Source organism: Manihot esculenta, chromosome 17 (assembly GCF_001659605.2).
Source record: "Manihot esculenta cultivar AM560-2 chromosome 17, M.esculenta_v8, whole genome shotgun sequence".
Taxonomy (NCBI): domain Eukaryota; kingdom Viridiplantae; phylum Streptophyta; class Magnoliopsida; order Malpighiales; family Euphorbiaceae; genus Manihot; species Manihot esculenta.
This window is the reverse complement of record NC_035177.2, coordinates 30,376,876-30,400,393: the sequence shown is the minus strand read 5'-3', so window position 1 is coordinate 30,400,393 and position 23,518 is coordinate 30,376,876. Positions and strand designations below refer to the sequence as shown.

Genomic DNA, 23,518 nt, shown 5'->3' with positions numbered 1-23,518 from the left:
TCTATTCTCCAGAATAATCGCTTTTGTGAAGATGGGGCTTCGGCTTTTACTAATTTACAATTACACCCCCTGATTTTTCTTTTTGAGAATTTTACCCCCTCATTTGTTTTTCTTGAAGAAACCCCTTATGTTGTGATGATATAGACTAGTGATAAATATTTTATGATCTATGATGTGGATTGTGTGAAATAATATATATATATTTTTCAATTGTTTTAAAACTTGGTTTTCTAGATGTACCATATATCTAGTTTAAAATAAAAGTTCTATATATCTATATCTCAAATTATAATTATAAAATCTAAATTTAAATACATAATTTATCAATCAGAAATAATTGGAAGATTTTGTTTTTTAAAAGTACAACAGCTATTAAGAGGCCCAAACCAATACAAGGTTTCTCTCACATATCTGAGTACACTTACGTTTCTTGGACAATGAATATGATTATACAGAGGCTTGGCTATGCCTCCTATGCTACTTAACCTTCATAGAGCATGAAAGGTAATCTTGGGCTCAAGGCAACCTCCAATGGTGTTGCTTTAAGGTTTGTTAATCCAGGACTCTAATTCATATCAACTGGACTATCAGATACAGTCCGCAATTCAAACCCATGAAGCAGTCGAGCCAGTGTCAGGTTCAAAACCTGGAGGGCAAATGACACTCCTGGACACATTCTTCTACCAGATCCAAATGGTAAGTATTCAAAATCCTGACCCCTCACATCCAAACTGGCATGCTCATTCAGGAACCTCTCAGGCTGAAATTCCAAAGGATTAGTCCAAATGCTTGGGTCACGGTGTAACTTCCACAGGTTAACAAAAAGTCGAGTGCCTGCTGGGATGTGGAAGCCGGCTATGATGCAATCCTCCATGGCTTCCCTTGGCACTGAGAGTGGAGTGGCTGGGTATAGTCTCAATGTCTCCTTGACAACAGCTTGCAAGTACACGAGGTTCTTTACATGCGACTCCTTCACTTGTTGGTGCTTCCCTACTTGGATGTCAAGCTCATCTTGAGCCTTTTTAAGAACTCTGGGATTGTTTAATAGCAAAGATAGTGCCCATATAAGAGTGACCACTGTGGTATCATTGCCCCCTAAAATAAGACTCTGCAGTATAAACCACATATCTGTTAACTTCTTACCAGCTAGGGATTAAATTTGAATTATAAGTCAAATTATTCATGTGACAATCAACATATCCCTTTATTCATGTGACAATCAAATTACTTACCAGGCAAGTACCCTTGATGATTTTGTCAGCTTCATTAGCAGAGATCTCGCCATCATCCATGACAGAAAGCATAACATGGATGAAATCTTGCTCCTCCTCCTTGATGACTCCTTTGATCCTCTTCTCTCTATGCTGCTTCACCCACCTCCCTAACACTTCATCTAGCTCCTTAGCTGTTCTCTTCATCTCACCAACATGTCCCTTTACCAAATCCAACCAACCCAGAAATGGGATTGTATCAGAAGCCAAGAACAACCCAGTTAGATACATGAAATCCTCTAAAGCCTTACAGAATTGCCTTGAATCTTCACCTTTAATTCCATTATTACCACTAAAGTATCGCTTCCCAGAAACCATTTTTGCTATTATGTTCATAGCCAACTCCCCAAATCTTTCCTTCATTTCCACTACAGCATGTCCACCATTCTTTACTGCTTCCTGATACAATTTTTTAATAAAGAAGTTAGTTTCAGTATCTCTGACATGCCTGAGCAACTCAAGCCGGCGGTTTGAGAGGAGTTCAACGACGGCTAGCTTCCTCACATCACGCCAGTACTGCCCATAAGGTGCAAAGCCAAGCATCGCATGATCATAGCCCATGATTTTCACTGCCAAGGATTTTGGACGTGTAGGAAAGACCTTGTCATTTGTTGTGAAACATTCCTTTGCTACTTCCCAGTTGCTCACTACAAGTACTCGATGAATTCCAAGACGTATAGAGAAGATTGGCCCAAGCTCATCGGCCAAGCACCCGAGTGTTCTGTGCGGTAGCTGCTTTGCTCCACCAAGAAGATGCAGGTGACCAATAATAGGCCAAGATCCTGCTGCCTCAGGCGGAGGTGTCTTGCCATTTTTCTTGTTTTTGGCATATTTTATAGCCAGGAAGAGCGGAATAAAAGCAAGAAGAAGGGCAAGCAAAGCGATTTCTTCGATACAGAAAAATAATGTCATGGTTCTTGCTGCACCAGAGAAAATGTCCAGCTTTTTCTTTTTGTTTTTTTTTTTTTTTTGTTTTTTGTTTTTTTTTTGTAAGATTCCTTTTAATAGGAAGTGTCCACAAATTATTGAATGTTTTAGATACATCATCTCACCAAATGGCATATTAAATTAATAATATCTATTTAAAAATTTTAAAATTCAATAAATTTAAATTTAATTTCAATTTTTATATATTATAATTATTTTTTTAAATAAAAATTAAAATAAAAGAATAAAATTTAAAATTTTTTAAATTTATTTAAATATATTTATTATCGAAATAAATAATTATCATGTGAATTTAATAAATAATCTTATTTTTTAAATTATTTGTTGTAATTTTTTTTATTCTGATAATATAGTGGAACATCAGAAACTCTTAATAATTTGTCGGTGCCTTGCAAATGTGGACTCGTGAAAATTATGTCCCCATTTCTGTTTTGATTGAACCAGTGGATGCTACTAGAACGTTACATGTGGTCAAAATTATCTCTGTTTTAATAATTATAATACTTATATAAGCTATATTAGTGATTTAAATAATTATTAATTATTTTAATAACAGCCACTCATTTTCATCGATTATTAACCGTTAAATATTAATTATTAATAATTAATTATTTATATAATAATTTAAAATAAAAACATATAGGATTAGTTATTAAATATAAAATAATAAATAAATATAAATAAATATTAGTTAAATATTAATATAATTATAGCAAATTAATAAAAATTAATATCTTTCCAATAAATTAACAATAGAAAATATAACTTATTTTTAAACCAATAAATTAATTACATATTTTAAAAGACCACAGATAATTAACAATATATTATGAATATAATAAATTGATGCGTATAGCAAAAAGTGATAATAAGGAGGATTTATATATTAATAAATTTATAAATTTATAAAAAAATAAAAGAATATAAATATTAAAAAAATATAATTAGTAATTATAAATACTAAATGATAAGTAGAATAATTTTTTATATTTACTTATTAAATAATAAAATACTATTATAAAAAAATAATATAAATAATAAAATATAACTAATTTACTTTAAAAAGTTAACTCTAAAAAAAAAATTTTAAATATTTTTAAGTGAGACATTACTAATATAAATTCAAGAAAATGTTTTTTCAATCGAACACAATTTAAAAGCTTAACTTTGAGTAGCTTTACTTTTACCTCAACATTTATTGACTATTTTTGTAAAATAAATTTAAAATTTTCATTCGGCCTCACTGTTGTTGGGCCACCTGTCTCTGCCATACTAATACGGACGTACGAAAATATCATATATCTGTTTCATGCATAACGGCTATTTAATTCTCTCCTGGTATGCATGCGGATGGACCCACCGAGATATACATTCAACATATTAACACAAAGCCTACCTTTTCTCTTCCGGGCTGGACTGGAGAGTGAGATTAGGGCTGGAGCTCAAAGGAGGTCTGCTCTTAGGACCGAAAGAGTTGGGCCGGCCTAATTGAAAAACTTAGAGAGAGTCTGATTTTAAAGTTGAGTGGGCTGGACCTGATTCATTTGGAAGGTTTAAGGGTTTTCAGATAAAGAGCTCTTATCGTGGGTCAGGTTTCAGACCGGAATAGCGAGATTCAGCGGTTCTCAATGTACAAAATATATAAGAATTATTTTTAAATAAAATATTTTCAATAAAATAAATGGCTTAACCACATTTTAAGTCTGATATCTACTAGGAAGAAGAAGAAAAAGAAAAAGAAGAAAGAAGATGAAGAAATTAACACACTGGACAAGAAATTAAGCTGTTTTCTTTTTAAGCTCCGACCACCTAGCAACCATTTTAACGCTAGCTTTTTTTTTTTTCTTCAGTTTCAAAATTAAAATGATTTTTTATTTTAGTTAAATAAAATAATTTTTAATAAGCCAATTTAAGGCCTTGCAGATTCTATTCCACTAGCCGTTAAGTGTTATTCTATTAATTTCTACCATGGAAATAGGAAAAGAAACAAATTAAGTTACTCATTTTTTAATTAAGGAATGCTTAATTAGTTTTTTTTCCATAATCCTTTGATAAAATTTGTAATTTTTTTCTTTGTCCTGGTCGATCAATGCATCTTTTTTTTGGAAAAAAAAAATTAAGGCCTCTGTATTTTCTTTTTATTTAGCATGATTTATTTTATAAAAAAAATTAAATAAATTATATAAAATTTTTATTTTTTAAATTAATTGCAATGCAATGCAAATATAATTATTAATTATTAGTGATTTAGGTTACTTCTATCTTAAATCTGTGTTCATGTCTGCTGAAGAACAAAGGTTTTTCAGTGCAGATGCTTTCCTGCTACAAGCTGACGTGTCTAGATTCCATTGCTACTCAACCTTCATAGAGAATAAAAGGTAATCTTGGGGTGAAGGCAACCTCCAACGGCGTCGCTTTATGGCATATTACTCCAGGACTCTCACTCATATCAACTGGACTATCAGATACACTCATCAATTCAAAACCATGAAGCAGTCGAGCCAGTGTCAGGCTCAGAACCTGAACAGCAAACGATACTCCTGGACACATTCTTCTACCAGATCCAAATGGCAAGTATTCAAAATCCCGACCCCTCACATCTAAACTAGCATGCTCATTCAGGAACCTCTCAGGCTGAAACTCCAAAGGATTTGTCCAAATGCTGGGGTCACGGTGCAACTTCCACAGGTTAAGATAAAGTCGTGTGCCTGCTGGGATGTGGAAGCTGGCTATGATGCAGTCCTCCATGGCTTCCCTTGGTACTGAGACCGGAGTGGCTGGGTACAGTCTCAATGTTTCCTTGACAATAGCTTGCAAGTATGCTAGATTCTTTACATGTGGCTCCTCCACTTGTTGGTGCTTCCCTACTTGGATGTCAAGCTCATCTTGAGCTTTTTTAAGAATTCCGGGGTTGTTTAACAGCAGAGATAGTGCCCATGTAAGAGTTGCCACAGTGGTATCATTGCTCCCTAAAATAAGACTCTGCATTCAATTTGAATTCTAAATCAATTATTCATGTAAGAGTGCCACAGTTACTAATTTTGAGTTAAAAACTAATACTGACGAGGCAAGTGCCTTTGATGATATTATCAGCTTCTTTAGCAGAGATCTCGCCTTCATCCATGAGAGAAAGCATAACATGGATGAAATCTTGCTCCTCCTCCTTGATGACTCCTTTGAGCCTCTTCTCTTTATGCTCCTTTAGCCACCTCTCTAACACTTCATCCAGCTCTTTAGCTGTCTTCTTCATTTCACCAACGTATCCCTTGACGAAATAAAACCAACCCAGAAATGGGATGCTATCAGAAGCCAAGAACAACCCGGCTAGATAAAAGAAATCCTTTATAGCCTTACAGAACTGCCTTGAATCTTCATCTTTGATTGCATTACTACCACTGAAGTATCGCTTCCCTGAAATCATTTTTGCTATTATGTTCACAGCCAAGTCCCCAAATCTTTCCTTCATTTCTACTACAATATGTCCACCATTCTTTGCCGCTTCCTGATACAATTTTTTCATAAAGAAGTTAGTTTCTGTATCTCTGACATGCCTGAGCAACTCAAGCCGGCGGTTTGAGAGGAGTTCAACCACGGCTAGCTTCCTCAAGTCACGCCAGTACTGCCCATACGGTACAAAGCCAAGCATGGCATGATCATAGCCCATGATTTTCACTGCCATGGATTTTGGACGCGTAGGAAAGACCTTGTCATTTGTTGTGAAACATTCCTTTGCTACTTCCCAGTTGCTCACTACAAGTGCTCGATGAATTCCGAGACGTAGAGAGAAAATTGGCCCAAGCTCATCGGCCATGGACCCAAATGTTCGGTGCAGTAGCCGCTTTGCTCCACCAAGAAGATGTAGGTGACCAATAATAGGCCAAGATCCTGCTGCCTCAGGCGGAGGCGTCTTGCCATTTTTCTTGTTTTTGGCATATTTTATGGCTAGGAAGAGAGGGATTATAGCAAGAAGAAGGGTAAACAAAGCGATTTCTTGCAGAGAAAAAGATAATTTCATGGTTCTTGCTGTAGCAGAGAAAACGTTCATGTCCATCATTTGATTGAACAAGTTGGTGCTTGCCAGGGGTGTTCTAGAGTCGGATCAAATTTATATCCAAATCGACGTCATCCATTACGATTTATTAATTATAATCTAATTACTGTTACATAATAAATTATTGACATTGCTACAAGATTCTTTAAAATCGCCCAAAATCGATAGCCCCACTAAAAAACAAATCTGTAATCCAAATTAGATAAAACTTATAACAAAAAAGTCTTTATTTCATTATTTTATCTTTACTTATTTTATTATTTTATTACTTCTACATGTACCTTTAAATCTCTTACTAATTTAAATATTGGAGGTTTTCTCCATTAAACTTTCGATATTTTGCGGAATCAGTGCAAGATTAGTTATATAAAAATAATAAAAAATAAACTTTTTTTTTTCTTGTTTACTGATAATATATATCGTATCAATTTCCTATTACTAGAGATTGTATCAATTTTCTATTACTATTGATAAGTCCAAACTTTTTAGGCAAAAATTAATAAGTAACTCTTTATTAGAGATCTATATGAAATTAAAATTCATACTAATTTAATTTTGCTTGTATTTATTTTATTTATCTTATTTATTTATTATGGCATGTTACTTATTTATTTGTTCATCTTCAAACAATAAAATTGAATAAATATTAAGTTAATGGTTAAATCTAGTTGATGACAAGTTTGTTGTTTATCGGATAGGGGACTTATGAGTAAAACCGTGTAAGTGATAATTAACACATTCATTTTCAATTGAGGATTCACTTAGAATGAATGCAAAGTTTAAATTCATATTGCTCAGTGTTATTAAAATTGTATTTTAATTTGCAGCTTCATATTCTCTCCAGTTGGAATCAATAATTTTCTAAGAATTCAATTTAATTGAATTTTTTGTTGTAAAATTTTTGTTTAAAATAAAAAAATTTAAAATTTTTTAACTTAAAATTTTTTTATTATATATAAATAAAATTATAAATAATTTTATAAAAATTTATTAAATTTTTTTTTTTTATAAAATCATTCATGCCAAAAGCGTAAATGGGTGTTTATAAGCCAAATCAAATTATAACATAGGTAAAGGCTTGACAGTAGCTCTCTCAACATTCCAATGCACAAAGCAAGATGATCCAAGGGAAAATAAAGCTGAACACCCAATCCCACTAGCTAAGGGCAGCCGAAACCCATACAATGATTGAAGGCCAACCGACAGAGTATGGCACAGAGATTTGAGATTATTGCAATCTCACATCAAATGCACTACTGCAAATGAATTAAAATGCACTGATAGATGAGGAAACATTATATGGGAAAGAAAGACTAAAAAGCACTTAGCATAAACTGATTACACAGGCTGAATTTATTGGTTAAACAAATACATAATCTAATCATGATACAAATATTGTTGTAAATGAAAAACAAGCTCTGATCTGCTAATACTGTTGTTGAAATTTAGCATGGAAAATAGCCATTAATCCTCATAAAGAATTTTATGAGTTGAATTGCGACTGTAGATAGATCTGTGGCTGTGGATACGGTATTTACAATGAAAGATATTAATATATTAATATATATATATATACACCTGCATTCATGCCTGATTTGATCATTTTTATACTGTCATCACTTGCAAAGTTTTTTTTATCTCACATACATTGAGGGGAAAAAAAAAACTAAAAACTTTACATGTATTCACCTTCTAGCCAGCATTTCAATTCGGAAGGCATTCCTTAGCTTCAAACTACTGATATGCATTACAAAATGTAACCCAGAAAAACAACAACTGCCAGGATTCTTGTGTTGGAGTTGATGAGATATTTTATTGTTGAGAAGATTTTCTTCATCGTATGTCGCTCTTCGATGCTGCATTAAAAATGAAACAATGCCAGTAAGATGCAGTTATAAAAAATCTTATGTACCTGATACATTCTAGAGAGGAAGCCAACAGAATGGAACTTGCAACAAATTCATACTAAGAACTGTCTGTATACCTCACAGGCTTATAAGGTGTTGTTGCATATCAAATATCAGCTACTAAAAGATGTGGTTCTTACATAAAGCAATCAGTTCTCAGGCTTGACATCTTGGACTGCACCAAACAGAGAAACTTTCAGCACATCACTCTTTATCAGCTCAAAGACACAGACTTCTCCTCCCTGCAAATTATTCTCCCTGCAAAACGCGTTCCATCCCTTGCCAAAGTCCACCCGTCCCCATGATTTCCAAAGAAGAAGCACTATCCACTCTTTTCCATCAGAACCCTGAAGTTTAATGTGCTTGTGAAATCTATTTAAATAAGTTTTAGCGAATCGAGACGGCACATACTGCAAAAGAACAGCAGCAGATATCAGTTAAACTTATTTCAAAGGCATAACTGAATCTTCGTCATCGGCTTATTTTATATGAAGACATACCAGCATATTATTGAAATTATATTGCCGCAAAACAACCATGAAAGATGGACATTTAGGCTTGAATTTTCTAGCAGCCTCAATTGCCTTCTCACTTTCTGGGAATGTCTTCTTGAACCCAAACATTTCGCTGGTTATAATTTCCACATCTTCTTCACATTTAGCCAGCAACTCATTTTCTCCTGAATTAAAGTTTGGAGGCTCTAAAAAGCAGCATTCTAAAGGAAGAATATGTAAAAACAGGAAAATGCTTACCAAGCTCAACTTCGGATTTTGTGCTGTCATTGGTTTCAACCAAGGGCCCATGTGAGTTAGAAATTGCGAATTTGTCGAATTTCCCTCTCCCTGATTCATTAGCATCAACACTTTCTATCTCAAGCAGCTCTTCCATCTTAATTTTTTTGCTCCTTCTGTTATAAATGTTCTTAAAATATGGGCTCCCCATTGAAGGAACAGCTTCAAATCGCTTCTTCCTCCCACGATTCTTCAGTGGAGTATACCTTCTGCCGGATTCTCCTTTTGTTTCACTTACCCCACAAACATTGCTTTTCAGAGAAGAACTATGAGGGGATGGAAGTGTAGAATCTAAGATAGAGTTATTGTTCTCCATTTCAATCTGATGATGGACCAAGCATTTCTCACCATAGATAGATCCGTCATCGTTTTGTGGATACTCAATTTCACTGGCACTCACATCAAGTATCACAATGCTAAAATTGGAGAAACCTCTGTATCCAAAGACCAGAAAGTATCCACTGTTGATCGAATAATGGTCTACAAAATTTTGCCAACCATCATCAAACCAAATGCCTTTCTGATCTTTTGTTAATCTCACTTTCCAAGCACAACCATTGGGGACGATGATATTAGCAAAATCAGAAAGTTCATCCCCAAATTTGCTCACAAATTTATTTGGAATCCTCTACAGGTAATTCAATGAAGTTAGATTAATTAATTGCAGTTAATGCACTCTATTCAAAACCAATAACCACGTTTTTTTTCAGACTTCCTGTTTGGTTACCAAGAAAATGGTCTCAATTAACTGGGATTCTTGCATGCAAGAGTTGAAAATATAAAACAAAATATTGCATCTTTCTAATTTGCTTTATGATTTGCAAGCTGAAGAAGCAACATATGGGTACATGAATTTAAACAAAAGTAAGAATTTTTACCAGCTTTTTTTCATGGATGGTACTGGGAAGGATTATCTTGAAGAAATGCTGAGAAGGTCTCTCCGGCAGCCACCGGAGACGACGATTGGCGTTGGGTTCCATTTCACTTGGGCTAGGCATTGATGATTCCTAAGCTTGGTTACTCCTAATCAAGTCAACACTGCTCTGTGTCCTTGGAGGAAAGTTTCTCCTTAAGTGAGTGTGAACTTCAGGCTCCAGGCATTGGAAAATTACACTGCAACTGTGATTTCTTTAATGTGAAATAGAAAACCAACTGAAATTCCGCATTTTGGTCGTAATGGATTAATAATTAATTAACTTAAAATAATTATGTGTCAGCATAGAATTTCTTCCAGGCATTTACTGGATAATTTGCACTTGCACACCCTAAATTTTTTAGATATTTCATGTCAGCTCTTAACTTCAGTTTATTATTAAAAATGATTAAATTTTAACATCGTGGAAACCTCTCTTTACCAATTGGATATAAGCAAGGAAACCCGTGGGTTCTTGTCTTTCTTTCCTTACAAAAAACAATCGTCCATCTCCTTCAAGCATTGATGAGGTTTCTGAGGCCACCAGCCCACCAACATAAACTGAGGCGGACGAAGGTTACGATGAAGCCCCGTTGTTCAACTGGAGGAGTGGGTCTATGAAGAAGGGAAGTGGAAAGTAAAAGCCATAACAGGCTAAAATCTCCAATAGGAGTAGAAGGTAATTAAATCCATGGAAAAAAAAATTATAGATCATTCATACATATTTATTGAAAAATCAAGAAAAAAAAATATAAAGAAGGCAGGCGGCAACTCTTCTCAGCAAAAAATAGAGTTCTTGAGACAAGAAGCGGAGAGGATAGCTTCAATCTTTGCCTTCTATGGCAATTGGGCCTTTGGTTAACCTGCTAAAATAAGTAAGGAAAGTTCAATCTTTTTTTCTTTACCTGCATTTAAAGAAAAGTTCAATCTAATCCTTCTTTAAGTAATAATAATTTCAAAAAAATTACCTTTCTTTTTTATGGGTAATTTAGAATATCATCTCTGAATTAAGAAAATCAATTTAAATTAAAGAATTAATTTACTGTAAATATTAAAATTTTAATAACTAAATTATTATAATTTAACAGTAAATTTTAATAGAAATAATAAAATTTTAAAAATTAAATTATTTATTATTAAAATAATAAAATTAAATTATTTAATATTAAAATTAATAGAAACTACGATGTTATAAATTACTTTTTTAATTAAAAAAAGTTCATTAGAAATTCAGGATTACAAATATTTTTTTAAATATCTTTAAATATCTTTAAAAAAACTACTTTCTATAATTTTTATTTACTTTATTTTTTTACATATATTAAAAATAAATAATTTTTTTATTAAATTTTATTAAATATTAAGATATATTTAAATACTTAATTAAAAAATAATAATTAATAAAATATTATTTTAAAATAAAATAAAATTAAATAGTATTATAATAGTTCATTTCTATATTATATAATATAAAAAAAATAAATAATACTTTTAAAATAAACAAAAATAAGAACGAAAAAAATAATATTTATCGTTCAATAATTTTTATAATATTAAAATATAAAAATTATTATTTTATTATTAAAATCTTTTTTTTTTTTGCAAAATGAGTAAATTTGATTTTAGGATTTAAATAAATTTAGCTAAAAACTAAATTTCATCAAAATTGATTGTTGCTCTAAAATTTAAAGGTAAAAATGATATTTATTCCGAGCTTGGAAACAAGGTGAGGGAATATGAGTACAGAACAGAAGAAGTGGGTTAGAGCCTGAGATGAGAAGCAGACTCATTTTGACATATTATTAGCTCAAGGTTGCAATAGAAGTGATTTAGCTGATAATCGAAGTAATGAAACGTGTTGGAATATTAACATAAATTAAAATTTATTTATCTAAGAGGCTGATATTTTCCGAGTTTTGAGCTGCCCACGAACCTCTGATGATGTAATGATTATCGTTATCCTCAAACCGTATGATATATCTGTGAAGCTTCAGCGGGTGAATTCCAATCGGCTATATAGTAAAACAAGATTAATGGAAGACCTAACGAGTAAATATTGCAAAATTTCAGGACCATTTTAGTATATTTTTTAAAGCTGCAGAACCAGCCAATGAGTTTTACTGTACATAAAGATTAAATAGTAAATTTTTTTATTAATAATTTAGGTATTTAAATCCAATGTGGGTATTAGTTCCAAAACTTGAAATTATAATACCAACCCACAAAGGAAACCAATTAGTTTTCATTATCATATTTTCCCAGTAAACCATGTCAAACAAGCACTACAAGTTATTCTAACAGAAGTCTCAAAGTCACAGAACTGCAGCAGCAACCTAAACATGAATATCTCGACAAGGAAACAGAAAGAAAAAAAAGAAAACCTAAACATGAGTAAACCAAATAACAATAATAACTGCAACATCAACCATACTGATAAATTATGCCTGAAATCTGCTGTGGTCTAGTTAAAAATATCACTTGACTGAACATTCTATTTACAGCCCTAGTAAAGCCACAAAACTATCTATTGAAACATCTAACAATGGAAAGTTCCACTAGTTTGCTATGAAAGCTGAAAAGTTATATAGACATCAAACAAGAATTAAATACCATAAGAAGAAAACCAGAGCATAGACAATCACCCAGAAAAGGAGAATTACTTGACAAAGTTTCTTAACTTGGAAATTTACCAGCCAGCAGATTCTGTCTAGTTTAACTGAAGCTGATATTTTGTTGTCAAGGTCGGTTCACAAGTCCAGCGCTTTCAAGAACACGAAATACAGTAACTTTCAGCACAATATCCCTTGATCTCATCAGCTCAAAAATACAAACATCTCCTTCCCCCAAATTATTCTCCAATGTGAATTCATACCACCCTTGGCTTAATTTAGCTCTACCTCCCCTATAAAGGCATCTGACAGGCCACTGTTTCCCATCACACAACTGGAGTTTAATGAATCCTGAAACCCCATTCAGATTCTTCTCAGCAAAGCAAGACGGCAAATACTGCATAGAGAAAAGGACGCATTTTATACTAAGTATAATATGGTGTAAAATGAAAATGAAACAATGAATATTGCCATTATAGTTAATGATTCACCATAATGCAACCCCTGTATAAGTAAGATGGCCGCAGGACGACCCTACAAAAAGGATTAATAGGCTCAAATGCTTTAGCTGCATTTATTGCCCTTTCTCTTTCTTCAGCAGTCACAGTTCGCTTTCTTGCTGAAGCACTCTCATAAAATCTAAAGCGCATTTCAGCTTCATCTTCTTGTGAAGCTGGTGGTTGCTGCTCATCTGCAGTTTTGTTGAATCAATAAATGTAAGGATTTTCACTAACAAGGCTATGAGAAGAAACAACTTCACTTACTAGGATCAATTTTCCGCTTTTTCCTTCCCTGTTTTTTAGGCTTTTGTATTTCTCCATCTGGAACATAAAATTTCACATCATCAGCATAGTTTTTCATCTCGATTGCATTAAACTGAACACCAACATCTCGCGTAGCTTGATTTGTCACTTGTGAAATACTATCACCCTTCGATAAGAGCACGTTCCCTTCACCAGACCAATTTATGTAGTTAAGTTTAGACTCATGGAACAAATTCTGCAATGCTGGAGGATTGTAACTTTTGTTAATTGTCATTTGATCAAGACGTTCATCAAGAACCTTACTTTTCAAAGAATTAGGAAGCAAGTATGGAGATGAGGAGCTCAAGTATTCAACGAAGTCATCATCTCCCATCTCTTCAAAGGCAAGAAATCTTCTGCCACTTAGAGCATTGGATTGATAGTTTATCTCAGAAGCAGATAAATTGAATATATGAACAGTAAAAACTGCATGCCCTTCATATCTGAAGACCAAAAAGTACCCTACACGTATTGAGTAACGCTCCATAAATTCCTGCCATCCTTCATGAAACCAAAATTTGTCATCGGCTTTTATTAATCCTACAGGCCACACAGGACCACCTGGAACACTGAGTCTCCCAAAAGCGGATAAGTCATTTCCAAATTTTTTGACAAAATTATCAGGGATCCTCTGCAGGTTAAAAAAGAATTAGAAGGAAAAAAAAATTAGGCTCGGACTCAATAATGCAGAAGACAAAATATATCTCAAAATGATCTGTTAAAAAGTTGCAAAGCAATAGAACCATAGAATTGTTGTATCCATGGCCATATAGTATAAAGCATAAAAAAGTGATATAGGATAATTTATGAGATGTACCCATATATTAGCACATGTGAACAGGTTAATATTTTGAAGCAGAACACAAGGCAATTTAAAATGGTTGGACTTCTTCCAAGAACCAAGGATGTTCAAAAGAAAAGCAGGGCAAAGAAGATAACAATACCCATGTAAGTAAAAGGAATCACAACCTGTCATTTACCAGTCACAACAATCATTATTGCCAAAATTATACAAAAGCCATAAATGCTTCACAAAAACTTCAAAGTTCAAGTAGTAATAAAATTAATGGTATTTTTTATGGATTATTACTATTCTAACATAAAAAATGACACTAAACAGTAGGATTTAACAATAGTATTTTCTAACTGTCATGAAATAGAATATAAGATGCACCAAATGACAGAGAACATTGTTAACTGCAGAACTAGATGATTCTCAGTAATTCTTCTACTCTTACATATATTAAATTTTTTCCAATTTTTCCACTAGCTTTGCCACATGATAATTCTGTAAATGGTCAAATTACATTTGAAAAGATGTGCAAAAATAATCCACAAGGGACTAGATATTCAGAGCTTCATGAACATGTACATCCTTGTGCGAATTGGAGAATGGAATCTAGAGAAGGTGCTTTGTCCAAAGGACATGATACTAAAAACTATCTGTCCATCTTTATTACATAACCTAAAGCATAACAGATGCATAATGAAACAACCCAAAATTTCTTCTTCTTGTAAAATTTTACCAAGAGATCCAAGTAGTATAGAATGAGAATCACGATAACTGACCCAACTGAGTACATTTAATGCAATTGTGATGCCAGATTTATCATGTCTGGTATAACAGCCAAGGAAACTGATGAATTACGCCAATATTTGGTAGCGTAACCAAGTGGCTAACATAACATCTGAACTTCTGTCATCGAGAAGAGACATTCAAGAGAGGAACAGCAAATAAAGTCCTAGCACTAGCAGCCAGCCAAGCTTATTATCAACACTATGTACTGAATTATTGTCTCAATTCCTAGCCACAAAATGGAAAAGTTGAACAAAACAAACATAAACCCGTGAATTGTCAGCTATTACACTAAGATGGTAGAATACTCTTCATTCACTCAACAAAAAGAAAACCAGATTAAGAAAGAGAAGTGAGGAAACCATCCTGAAACCCATATTCCTGTTAGCATTGCTTAGCTTAGAAAATAAAACAAAAATTGGGATTTCCATCGGATACATAAAGAAACATAAATAACAGAACTATGAAAAAAAAAAAAAGAAAACATAATTTTTGCCTACCCTTTCACTCATTACCAAAATATCTGACTCAATTCACCAAAAAATTATTTGGGTCCATGGCAAATACACTTTGCCTTTCAAATTTTAAGCGTCATCAAAATCCCACATACAATTAAAAACAAACAAATACACCTCCATACTCAAAAGCATCTAAAAAAAAACTATCAGGCGAAAGTATAGAATTCATACGAAAAGAAGGAAAGAAAGAAAGGAAGAAGGAAAGAAGTGAAGATAATAGATTGTTGTTACCAGTTTCTTGTCTCTAATGGTATTTGAGAGAATTAGCTTGTGGAAGTAAGGTCTAGGCATATTGGGGATTTGGGTTTTTAGTATTTGTGGGTATTATATGAGAGAGAGAGGGGGAGAGAGTTGGTCAATTAGATCATGATACAATGATAAGACCTCTAATTGAAAGAGAATTTCTTTGGTTTTCAGATCTATTTCTCCTCTCTTTCCTCCCTTCTTTCTCCCCTCCACTACTGGTTTAGTCAAACAGTGCCTTAAAAATAAACTCCACTTGACCTAAAAAAAACGAGTTGAGCTGACCCAGTGATGAAAACGCTATGACTCAATTAGAACTCGAATGGCCAACTCATATACTGGGATTTTATTTTTGTTTTTTCCTTTTTTCGGACTAATGATCAAAGGATATCTTCTTGCTTGTACTTGGTTGTACTTTCTTCGTTTGAGGCATTTATTTTCACACGCTAATATCTTCTTTCTTTTTTTTTCACTAATCATATGGCATTTTTTAAAAAAAAATCATTTATTTCTTTTATATTAACATATATGATAATTTTTTTATATTTTCAGATATAAGTGTATATGAGCAATAAAAAATAATTATTATAATTATAAATAACTCGCATAATTTTATAATAATATTTATAAATTAATTAAATATATGTGATTAAATTTTAGTAAATTTTATAATATATGATGTGATTTTATAATTTGAATAATTAATTGATAATGTAAGTCAGACTATGAAGTACATGAGATTAATATCAACCAATAATAGGAAAGTGCATAATTTGATTTGAATCAATTTAAATTATTTTTTATGCTTTAATTTGATTTGATTTTTTAAATAATTTGATTTATTATAAAAAAAATATTTCTTATCTAGCCTGTTTTCTAATTTTTAAGTAAACTAACCCATAAACAAATATAGAGTAATTAACTTATATATTTTAAATTTCAAAATATATATGTTTTTAATATATTCTTAACGTGTTGGTGTATTTTAAAGATGTTTATGTTATTTTTTATATTGTAGAATTATTATATTGAAATGAATGTTATTTTTATTTAATTTACTTAAGATAAAAAAAATAATTTGAATTATATTAAAAAAATAAATTACAATATTTTAATTTAATTTTATTTAATTTTATTTTCATATGCAAATGATTTGATTTTTTTTAAAAAAAATCAAAATATACTGTTGTGTTTAGTTCACGATATAACTGAAAAATAAAGTTGCGTTGTTATTGGTCAATCCTGTAAAAAAAAAAAACGTGAGGTAGTTAGTGTTTACAATAGTCACTCCAACGCTCAAGTCAGTAAATTGGAAATAAGACGAGTATAAGGAATGCTTAGAAATTAAAAGTAGGTGTGTAAGAATTGCATAATTTTATTTTTGTGACCGTTGGTTTTTATACTGTAAGAGGACGAAATTAATTATAATATTACTTGAGAATTCGATAATAATATGGTCGACTCGTTGATAAGGGATCTTGTCAGCTAATTAGTTAGAAATTCTATGATTACAGACATAAAGGGGGTTTGCTAGATTGTAATCACCAACAGTAACTTTCTGTGAAGACGTAACCTTTTCAGGGGAGGCTAAGTCTTGACGAAAAACCGAACTGAAGTCGACTTGAAGTATCTGGATCTTTTTTTCACTGGGCATCATTTGATCAGATCCTTACCACGTAGTTCTGTCTTCAAGTGCCAGTACATGACCTTCTTTAGGCGATTATTGTGTAATATTAGAAGTCCCTCGCTAGTCTTCAATTCTTTAGATTCGAAGGTGACAGTTGTCTTTATGATCTCGGGCATATGGCTTGTTTGGATTAGTCTTCTATACTCGCATCACTTTGTCTGCTCTTGCCTATAAATGACAATTGTCTTGTAGCTATGAAATAAATTAAAAATAACAAACCGAACTTAACACTCGATCATATGATTATGACTTGAGAATTTTATTAACCAAGATTAACACCTGGTCGTTAGCCTTGCAGATAACCTAACAATGGCCTGATCATTAAATATGTCACGGTCTAGAGTGTAAATCATATCAACTGTCTCAAGTGAAACTGTGCGGCCTTAGTTCAGTTCGTCGAACTAAGTCCTCACTTTCTTCTTACTTGCCATACCAACCAGTCCGATCCAAGATCTTATTTATCTTCTGTCCAAAATTGATTCGAGTGATATAGTAATGTCTTGACGAGTTTTTGAGTTTTCTCTTGCCCTAACCAGCCCTAGAGAGTTTTCGAGCACCTAGTCCTAGCGTGTTTGAAGGAGAACAAGGGTTTTCCAAAAATAAATAGGAATTACCTTGAGTAAGGAAGTGTGTGAATGGAAAAGAGGAGTGGTCGAGTCTTTTCTAAAGCACAAAGGTCAGTTGTGAGGAAAAATGGTATTTGGAGGAGAACAAGGGCTTTTACATGACGGTTTTGACTGCAGATTTTGAATGCAACTCGAGGAACAAGACTATCATCATTTATGATCAGAAGCAAACAAAGCGACGCGAGCTGGAAGACAAATCTAGATGTGCTACGTGACCAAGATTGTGAAAACAACTGTCATTTTCGAATCTGAAGAATCAAAGACAAGTTTGGAGACCTCTGATATAACCCAATGATCGCTCAAAATAAGTCACGAGTTGTCGCTTTAAGATAGAGTCATGTGATAAGAGTCTAATAAAATGATACGCAGTCCTACCTGTGAAAAAGAAGACCCAGACATTGTAGGTTTTTGTTCTTCGCCAAAACTCGTCCTTTAAATAACAGGACGAGACTTCATAAAAAATTACCATTAGAAAACATAATCCAGCAGATCCCCGTTATACTATAATCGCAGGATCTCTTATCCCCTAACTGGTACTAGTCGGATTTTCAGAAGATTTGATAATTAATTATACCTTCTTACAATATAAAATCTGATGAATACAGAGATTAAGGTACACATTTTTACATAACTACTCTTGAATTATAAACAATTTATTATACTCGCCACTTTCTTCGGTTTACTAACTTGAACATTAAAACAGTTGCGGTAGGCGCTAACTATATCATATTCTCTTTCTTGCAGATTGACAAATTGAAACACAATTTTATTTCAACCACATTATTATCACATCTCTAATTTTTTAAAAAATTCATCGATTTATTTCTATTTTAAAATTATTCAATTAAAATATTCTTATTTTTTTATAAATTCAAACTCTTTATTTATTTTATTAAAAAAATCTCTAGTATTTAATTTTAGTAAAAATACTAATATAAATATTTAAAATTATAGGAGCTAAATAATATATATAATTAGAATTTAATGTATTAAATAATAAAAATAATTTATAACTATCAATAATTTTTTTAATATAAAGATTAAATAATTAAATTTTATAAAATAGTAAAATTATTTTAATCAAATGATTTTAAAATAAAAATAAATTCATTAATTTTATAATAACTTAGAGACTTGAGAGTAACGTACCTAAGTATTAAGTAGGAAAATTAAAATGCCAATATATAATAAGCCTATGTTTGGATATGTGGAAAATAGGAGGGGAAGGAAAATAACTATAAAAAATACTAAGTATTTTCCCTTTCCTTTCTTTGGAAAGAGAGGAGAAAATAAAGGAGGGGGAAAATAATTTTAATTTTTCTTTGGTTATTTTTTCTTTAATTTGGAGAAAAAATAAAGAAAAAGTGTATTTTTATTTTAAATTTACATATATACCTTTATATAAACAATAAAAATAATAATAAAAAAATAAAATGGTAAATTTATAAACATATCATTATTTTCTTTTTCCTTTATTTGTTTCCAAATAAAAATAAATAAATTTATTTTTCTCTTCCTTCATTTTATTTTTAACTAATCCAATCAAGAGAAGGAAAATAATAAAAGGAAAATATTATTTATTTTCTACAAAATTATCCAATCAAAACGTAAAACTCAGGCTAAAAAATAAAATTGAAAGCTATTAAGAAACGAAACTCGGAAAGCGAGTGGCCGAGTCATTGTAAAACTCAAGTGATGAGAAATGGAGCCAAAACCATCCCAAAAGGAGGACTGAGACTGGCCCACAATTGTCCGCTCTACAGACCTTTATTCCATTCGTATCAGAGGAGGCTTTTATGACACGTGTCGGTCCAGGGTAGGCACTAGCCTATATATAGAAAAGGGCAATTTAAAAAAAAAAAAAAAACTTTAATTCCATTGATCAATTTTTCATTCCCCAATCTATTGATCAATTTACATTAAATTAGCATTTCATAATATTATATTAATAGTAAAAATTTAAAATATTTTAATATAAATTTATATTATAAAATTATTAATTTTAATATAAATTAAATCACTGATTAGACTCTAAAATAATAATAAAAAAATTAAAAACAGCCTTTTTCTTTTATTTTTTAATATATATTAAGAGATTATTGAATTTGATCATAATCTTCGTTATCAAGTCATATAATATTATTGAGATGCTTGTGGTAGTTTAAAAAAGACAAATTTTTTTTTTAAGATAAAAATGTAAATATGTCATGTCAATATTATAAATTTTGAAATTATTGGAATAATTAAACTTATTTTCACAATTTTTCAAAATTTGTGCATATTTAAATCTAATTAATATATATTAAATAATTTAAATCAAATACACAATTTTTTTTTAAAAAAAATAGATTTTATTTGTTTCATGAGAATTTAAAATAGGAACCATCAACATTTAAGTCGTTAACTTTTTTGTATTGTAAAATATGAAAATTTTTTTAAATATATTCATATTTAATTTAATTAACACATTTTTATTGTTATTCTCAGAAAACATACTGTTATTGCTTTTATTATTTTGTTTTTTCATTAAAATTATTAAATCATTCACCGCTCCAATGTTAACGAGGCGTGGACATAGCCCCACCCATTTTCTTTTTAAATATATATATACTTCTTTTTTTAAACTTTTTAATATATACACTATTGTTTTAATATATATATATATATAAATATTACGATAATATGAACGTATAAAATTCTAATAATTTAACGGTCACATATTTATTTTAATCTGATAATAAATACATCTGAATAAATCTAAAAGATATTAAATTCTCCTCCTTCAATTTCCAATTTCTATTTAAAAAAAAAATTCTAATAATTTATAACACTCGATCATTTAAACTTTACTCATAATAAAGAAAATTCAATTATTATAATGGTTAATACTCTCGAAACGGTAAAAAATTCGTTTCATGTGCTTGATCGAATCTCTCATAATATCTAAATTACCGTTAAAAAATATTATATAACATATTTTCATTATATTTATTATCACAAAATCTTTTATTTATTAACCGATATTAATCAAATTTTTATAAAATTTCACATACATAAAATTCAAGATATAAGAAAAAATTTTAAATACCGTTAAAGCTAATTTAAAAATATTATTATATTATTTAACATTTGTTAATTAAAATTTTATTTTAAATTTAATTTCTGATAAACTTTAGTAATTGAAAAGTGAGGAATAATATAATTGATAAAAAAAATTAATAATAGCAAATAAAACATGATTAAAAAAATTATTTAAAATGACGATTTAATTAATTAAATAAAAATGTCTAAAACTATATTATAATATATTGTTAACTTTTAAATTCAATTTAATTTTCTAGATATAATCTTGACTAATTAAAAAATTTAACTTTATTATCTAGAATTAGAATTTTGGCTATAAATGTAAATTATGCAAATTTTTAGATTTTTTTTTCATTTAATAACCAATTATATTAATGGCTGATGAAAATAATAAATATTCAGAGTAGAGTTCTTTTTCATTATATTTTATGTTCATATGGATAATTGATAGTTTCACATAAAATTTAAAGTTTATTTAAACGAGGGTGAAAGGGTGTATAAATAAATATAAAAAGAAATAAGTAAATTAATTATTTTTATTTAGAACGGGATCAGCGTATGTAGGGGTGAGCATTCGGTCGGTTCGGTTTAAAATCGAACCGAACCGAATAAACCGAAATTTTAGTGTTTATAAAAATCGAACCGAACCGATTTTGGTCAGAAATCGAACCGAACCGAACCGATCTGATTCGGTTTGATTCGATTCGGTTTGATCGGTTTTGATTTTTAATAATTTTTTTATTTTTTACACTTTATTTTTAATATTTTAAAATTTAATTAAAATATTTTAATATTAATATGATTTAATTTCTCTATATTATTGAAAAAATATATTATTATCACTAATCGGTTCGGTTCGGTTTTTTCGGTTTTTTTCTGATCAAAACCTAACCGAACCGAAATAACCGAAAATTCTGAAATTAAAAACCAAACCGAACCGAAATTTATAAAAAATCGAACTAAATTTTCAAATCGATTCGATTCGGTCGATTTTTTCGATTTGAACCAAATACTGCTCACCCCTAAGCTTATGAATGATAAACACAAATAGTTTAATTGTCTTAATTATAAAAGAAGTGAAAGAGATGGAAGACATGGAGGTATGTTCTCCATCTCTCTTGTTTTAAGAGAGAAATCCTCTCATTATCTTTCACCTTTTGAATTTTTTTTAATTTTCTCATTTTTACCGCTCATTAGTTTTTTTTGTCTTGTCAGGTGGGAACAATGTCTCCTCCTTATTCAAGAAATGGATTCCTCCTTCAGTTTTGGATGGAATGTATTTTTTCCTTTAATCTTTTATTAGATCGGTAAAGTATTGTAAAGGGAATTTAGTTTTTTAATTCTATTTTTGTTAGGTTGTGTGAGTTGTTGCATGTAAAGATTCTTGATAGTTAAGAAGTCTCTTTGCTTTTGTAACATGTAAATTTTCTAAAGAAGAGTCTTGGTCATCTTGAAAATATTGATAGGTTCACTATGATCCTCAAGACTATTGAGTGAAAGTTAGATTCTTATCTTCTCTCTTCTCGTCGATAGTAGAGAAAGCAGATTTATGGATTTTTCTTGTTAAGTTTGGTGGAAGATGTAGAAAAATTATGTATTGCTGGTAGTATTTTCACAGGAAACCTTGAAGGTTCGGAAGGTACGAGTGAGACATCGAAGGTCTTGCCATCTCCACCTTTCAACGATATTTCATAGATTTGTAGGCTTCTCTCTATGGCTTCATTTCTTTTATGAATCCCAAGCTGATTTGAAGTCCCTTCAAGGCTGGGTTTGTGCTTATGCGTTCTTTTTTCTTTGAATGTTGCATTGTAAATTTTATTTCTTGGCTGGTTACCGGTTCATTATTCCTGAGAAGTTGACTTGTGTTGCTCCGTCTGCAATTAGAATTTCTCTTTTGGGTTCGGGCTTGTTTATAGGGATGGATTGAGTCTGAATTTTCTTTTTAGCTATGGCATGCTAGTTGTTTATGGGCTTGATCTTTGATTTTATAATGTTTTGAGCACTAAATTTTTTTTATTTAATAAAAATTTATCTTAAAATAAAAAAGATAGAAGTGATGTGAGTATTATAAATTTTTTTTTTTACTTCTCCATTGTATCTTTGATTTTTTTTTAAATTGAGAATTCTATTATATCCATTAAAAATAACCTTAGCTCATCAGTATAATAAAATCTCTAATCTGCTCTCCACTATCCTAACGATTTTCTGCAGATATCAATTCCTTGATTTTACTTTTTTCATACATATAAACGTTGGAAGAAGATACAGAAGTTGAGTGAAGTTAATAAACTATATATATATATAATGGTTTTTTTATTTTTTAAAATAAATAGAAAAATTTAAATTCAAAATTTCACTTTTTTCCTATTTTATAAAAAAAAGAGTAAAAAAAGACCTTGAACCCACCTATATGTATTTCAATTTATTTACCTATTTAATTAGATAGATGTAAAATATTAAATTTATTTGTAAATTTTGTTGAACTGCAAAA

General features: G+C 30.8%; 4 protein-coding genes across 7 annotated transcripts; all 4 read right to left on the bottom strand.

Moving 5' to 3' along the window:
- Positions 1–345: 345 nt before the first annotated feature.
- LOC110604432 (cytochrome P450 CYP82D47-like) lies at positions 346–2,243 on the bottom strand. The gene is made up of 2 exons (XM_043952838.1): positions 1,233–2,243; positions 346–1,108 (listed from the first exon to the last, which is right to left on the bottom strand). The coding sequence occupies exons 1-2, from the start codon at positions 2,181–2,183 to the stop codon at positions 566–568; spliced, it is 1,494 nt and encodes a 497-aa protein (XP_043808773.1). The 5' UTR covers positions 2,184–2,243; the 3' UTR covers positions 346–565.
- Positions 2,244–4,471: 2,228 nt separating this feature from the next.
- LOC110604979 (xanthotoxin 5-hydroxylase CYP82C4) lies at positions 4,472–6,311 on the bottom strand. The gene is made up of 2 exons (XM_021743259.2): positions 5,284–6,311; positions 4,472–5,201 (listed from the first exon to the last, which is right to left on the bottom strand). Exons 1-2 carry the CDS (start codon positions 6,271–6,273, stop codon positions 4,575–4,577), a joined length of 1,617 nt encoding a protein of 538 aa, XP_021598951.1. The 5' UTR covers positions 6,274–6,311; the 3' UTR covers positions 4,472–4,574.
- Positions 6,312–7,853: 1,542 nt separating this feature from the next.
- LOC110604800 (B3 domain-containing transcription factor VRN1) lies at positions 7,854–10,756 on the bottom strand. Of its 3 annotated transcripts, none has more exons than XM_021743107.2 (6): positions 10,324–10,756; positions 9,847–10,087; positions 8,930–9,596; positions 8,678–8,856; positions 8,318–8,587; positions 7,854–8,126 (listed from the first exon to the last, which is right to left on the bottom strand). In XM_021743107.2, the coding sequence occupies exons 2-5, from the start codon at positions 9,964–9,966 to the stop codon at positions 8,327–8,329; spliced, it is 1,227 nt and encodes a 408-aa protein (XP_021598799.1). In that variant the 5' UTR covers positions 9,967–10,087; positions 10,324–10,756; the 3' UTR covers positions 7,854–8,126; positions 8,318–8,326. The 3 variants fall into 3 exon arrangements, 2 of the variants coding, with proteins under 2 accessions (XP_021598799.1, XP_043808268.1); XM_043952333.1 differs by having other exon boundaries at positions 9,847–10,081; XR_002486299.2 differs by lacking the exon at positions 10,324–10,756 and having other exon boundaries at positions 8,255–8,587; positions 9,847–10,301.
- A 1,526-nt stretch (positions 10,757–12,282) lies between these two features.
- On the bottom strand, positions 12,283–15,870 carry LOC110605545 (B3 domain-containing transcription factor VRN1). Of its 2 annotated transcripts, XM_021744168.2 has the most exons (5): positions 15,619–15,869; positions 13,558–13,924; positions 13,255–13,440; positions 12,982–13,181; positions 12,283–12,887 (listed from the first exon to the last, which is right to left on the bottom strand). In XM_021744168.2, the coding sequence occupies exons 1-5, from the start codon at positions 15,676–15,678 to the stop codon at positions 12,618–12,620; spliced, it is 1,083 nt and encodes a 360-aa protein (XP_021599860.1). In that variant the 5' UTR covers positions 15,679–15,869; the 3' UTR covers positions 12,283–12,617. The 2 variants fall into 2 exon arrangements, with proteins under 2 accessions (XP_021599860.1, XP_021599859.1); XM_021744167.2 differs by having other exon boundaries at positions 13,255–13,924; positions 15,619–15,870.
- Positions 15,871–23,518: the final 7,648 nt, after the last annotated feature.

Excerpts from the sequence above, each read along its gene's own strand:
- LOC110604432 (XM_043952838.1), bottom strand. The coding sequence starts at position 2,183 with ATGACATTATTTTTCTGTATCGAAGAAATCGCTTTGCTTGCCCTTCTT. Across the intron at positions 1,109-1,232 it reads TCATCAAGGGTACTTGCCTG|AGTCTTATTTTAGGGGGCAA; the intron begins GTAAGTAATTTG and ends TTTATACTGCAG.
- LOC110604979 (XM_021743259.2), bottom strand. The coding sequence starts at position 6,273 with ATGATGGACATGAACGTTTTCTCTGCTACAGCAAGAACCATGAAATTA. Across the intron at positions 5,202-5,283 it reads TCATCAAAGGCACTTGCCTC|AGTCTTATTTTAGGGAGCAA; the intron begins GTCAGTATTAGT and ends AATTGAATGCAG.
- LOC110604800 (XM_021743107.2), bottom strand. The coding sequence starts at position 9,966 with ATGCCTAGCCCAAGTGAAATGGAACCCAACGCCAATCGTCGTCTCCGG. Across the intron at positions 8,857-8,929 it reads AAAATCCGAAGTTGAGCTTG|GAGAAAATGAGTTGCTGGCT; the intron begins GTAAGCATTTTC and ends ACTTTAATTCAG. Across the intron at positions 8,588-8,677 it reads ATAATTTCAATAATATGCTG|TATGTGCCGTCTCGATTCGC; the intron begins GTATGTCTTCAT and ends GTTCTTTTGCAG.
- LOC110605545 (XM_021744167.2), bottom strand. The coding sequence starts at position 15,678 with ATGCCTAGACCTTACTTCCACAAGCTAATTCTCTCAAATACCATTAGA. Across the intron at positions 13,925-15,618 it reads CCATTAGAGACAAGAAACTG|AGGATCCCTGATAATTTTGT; the intron begins GTAACAACAATC and ends TTTAACCTGCAG. Across the intron at positions 12,888-12,981 it reads TATACAGGGGTTGCATTATG|TATTTGCCGTCTTGCTTTGC; the intron begins GTGAATCATTAA and ends TTCTCTATGCAG.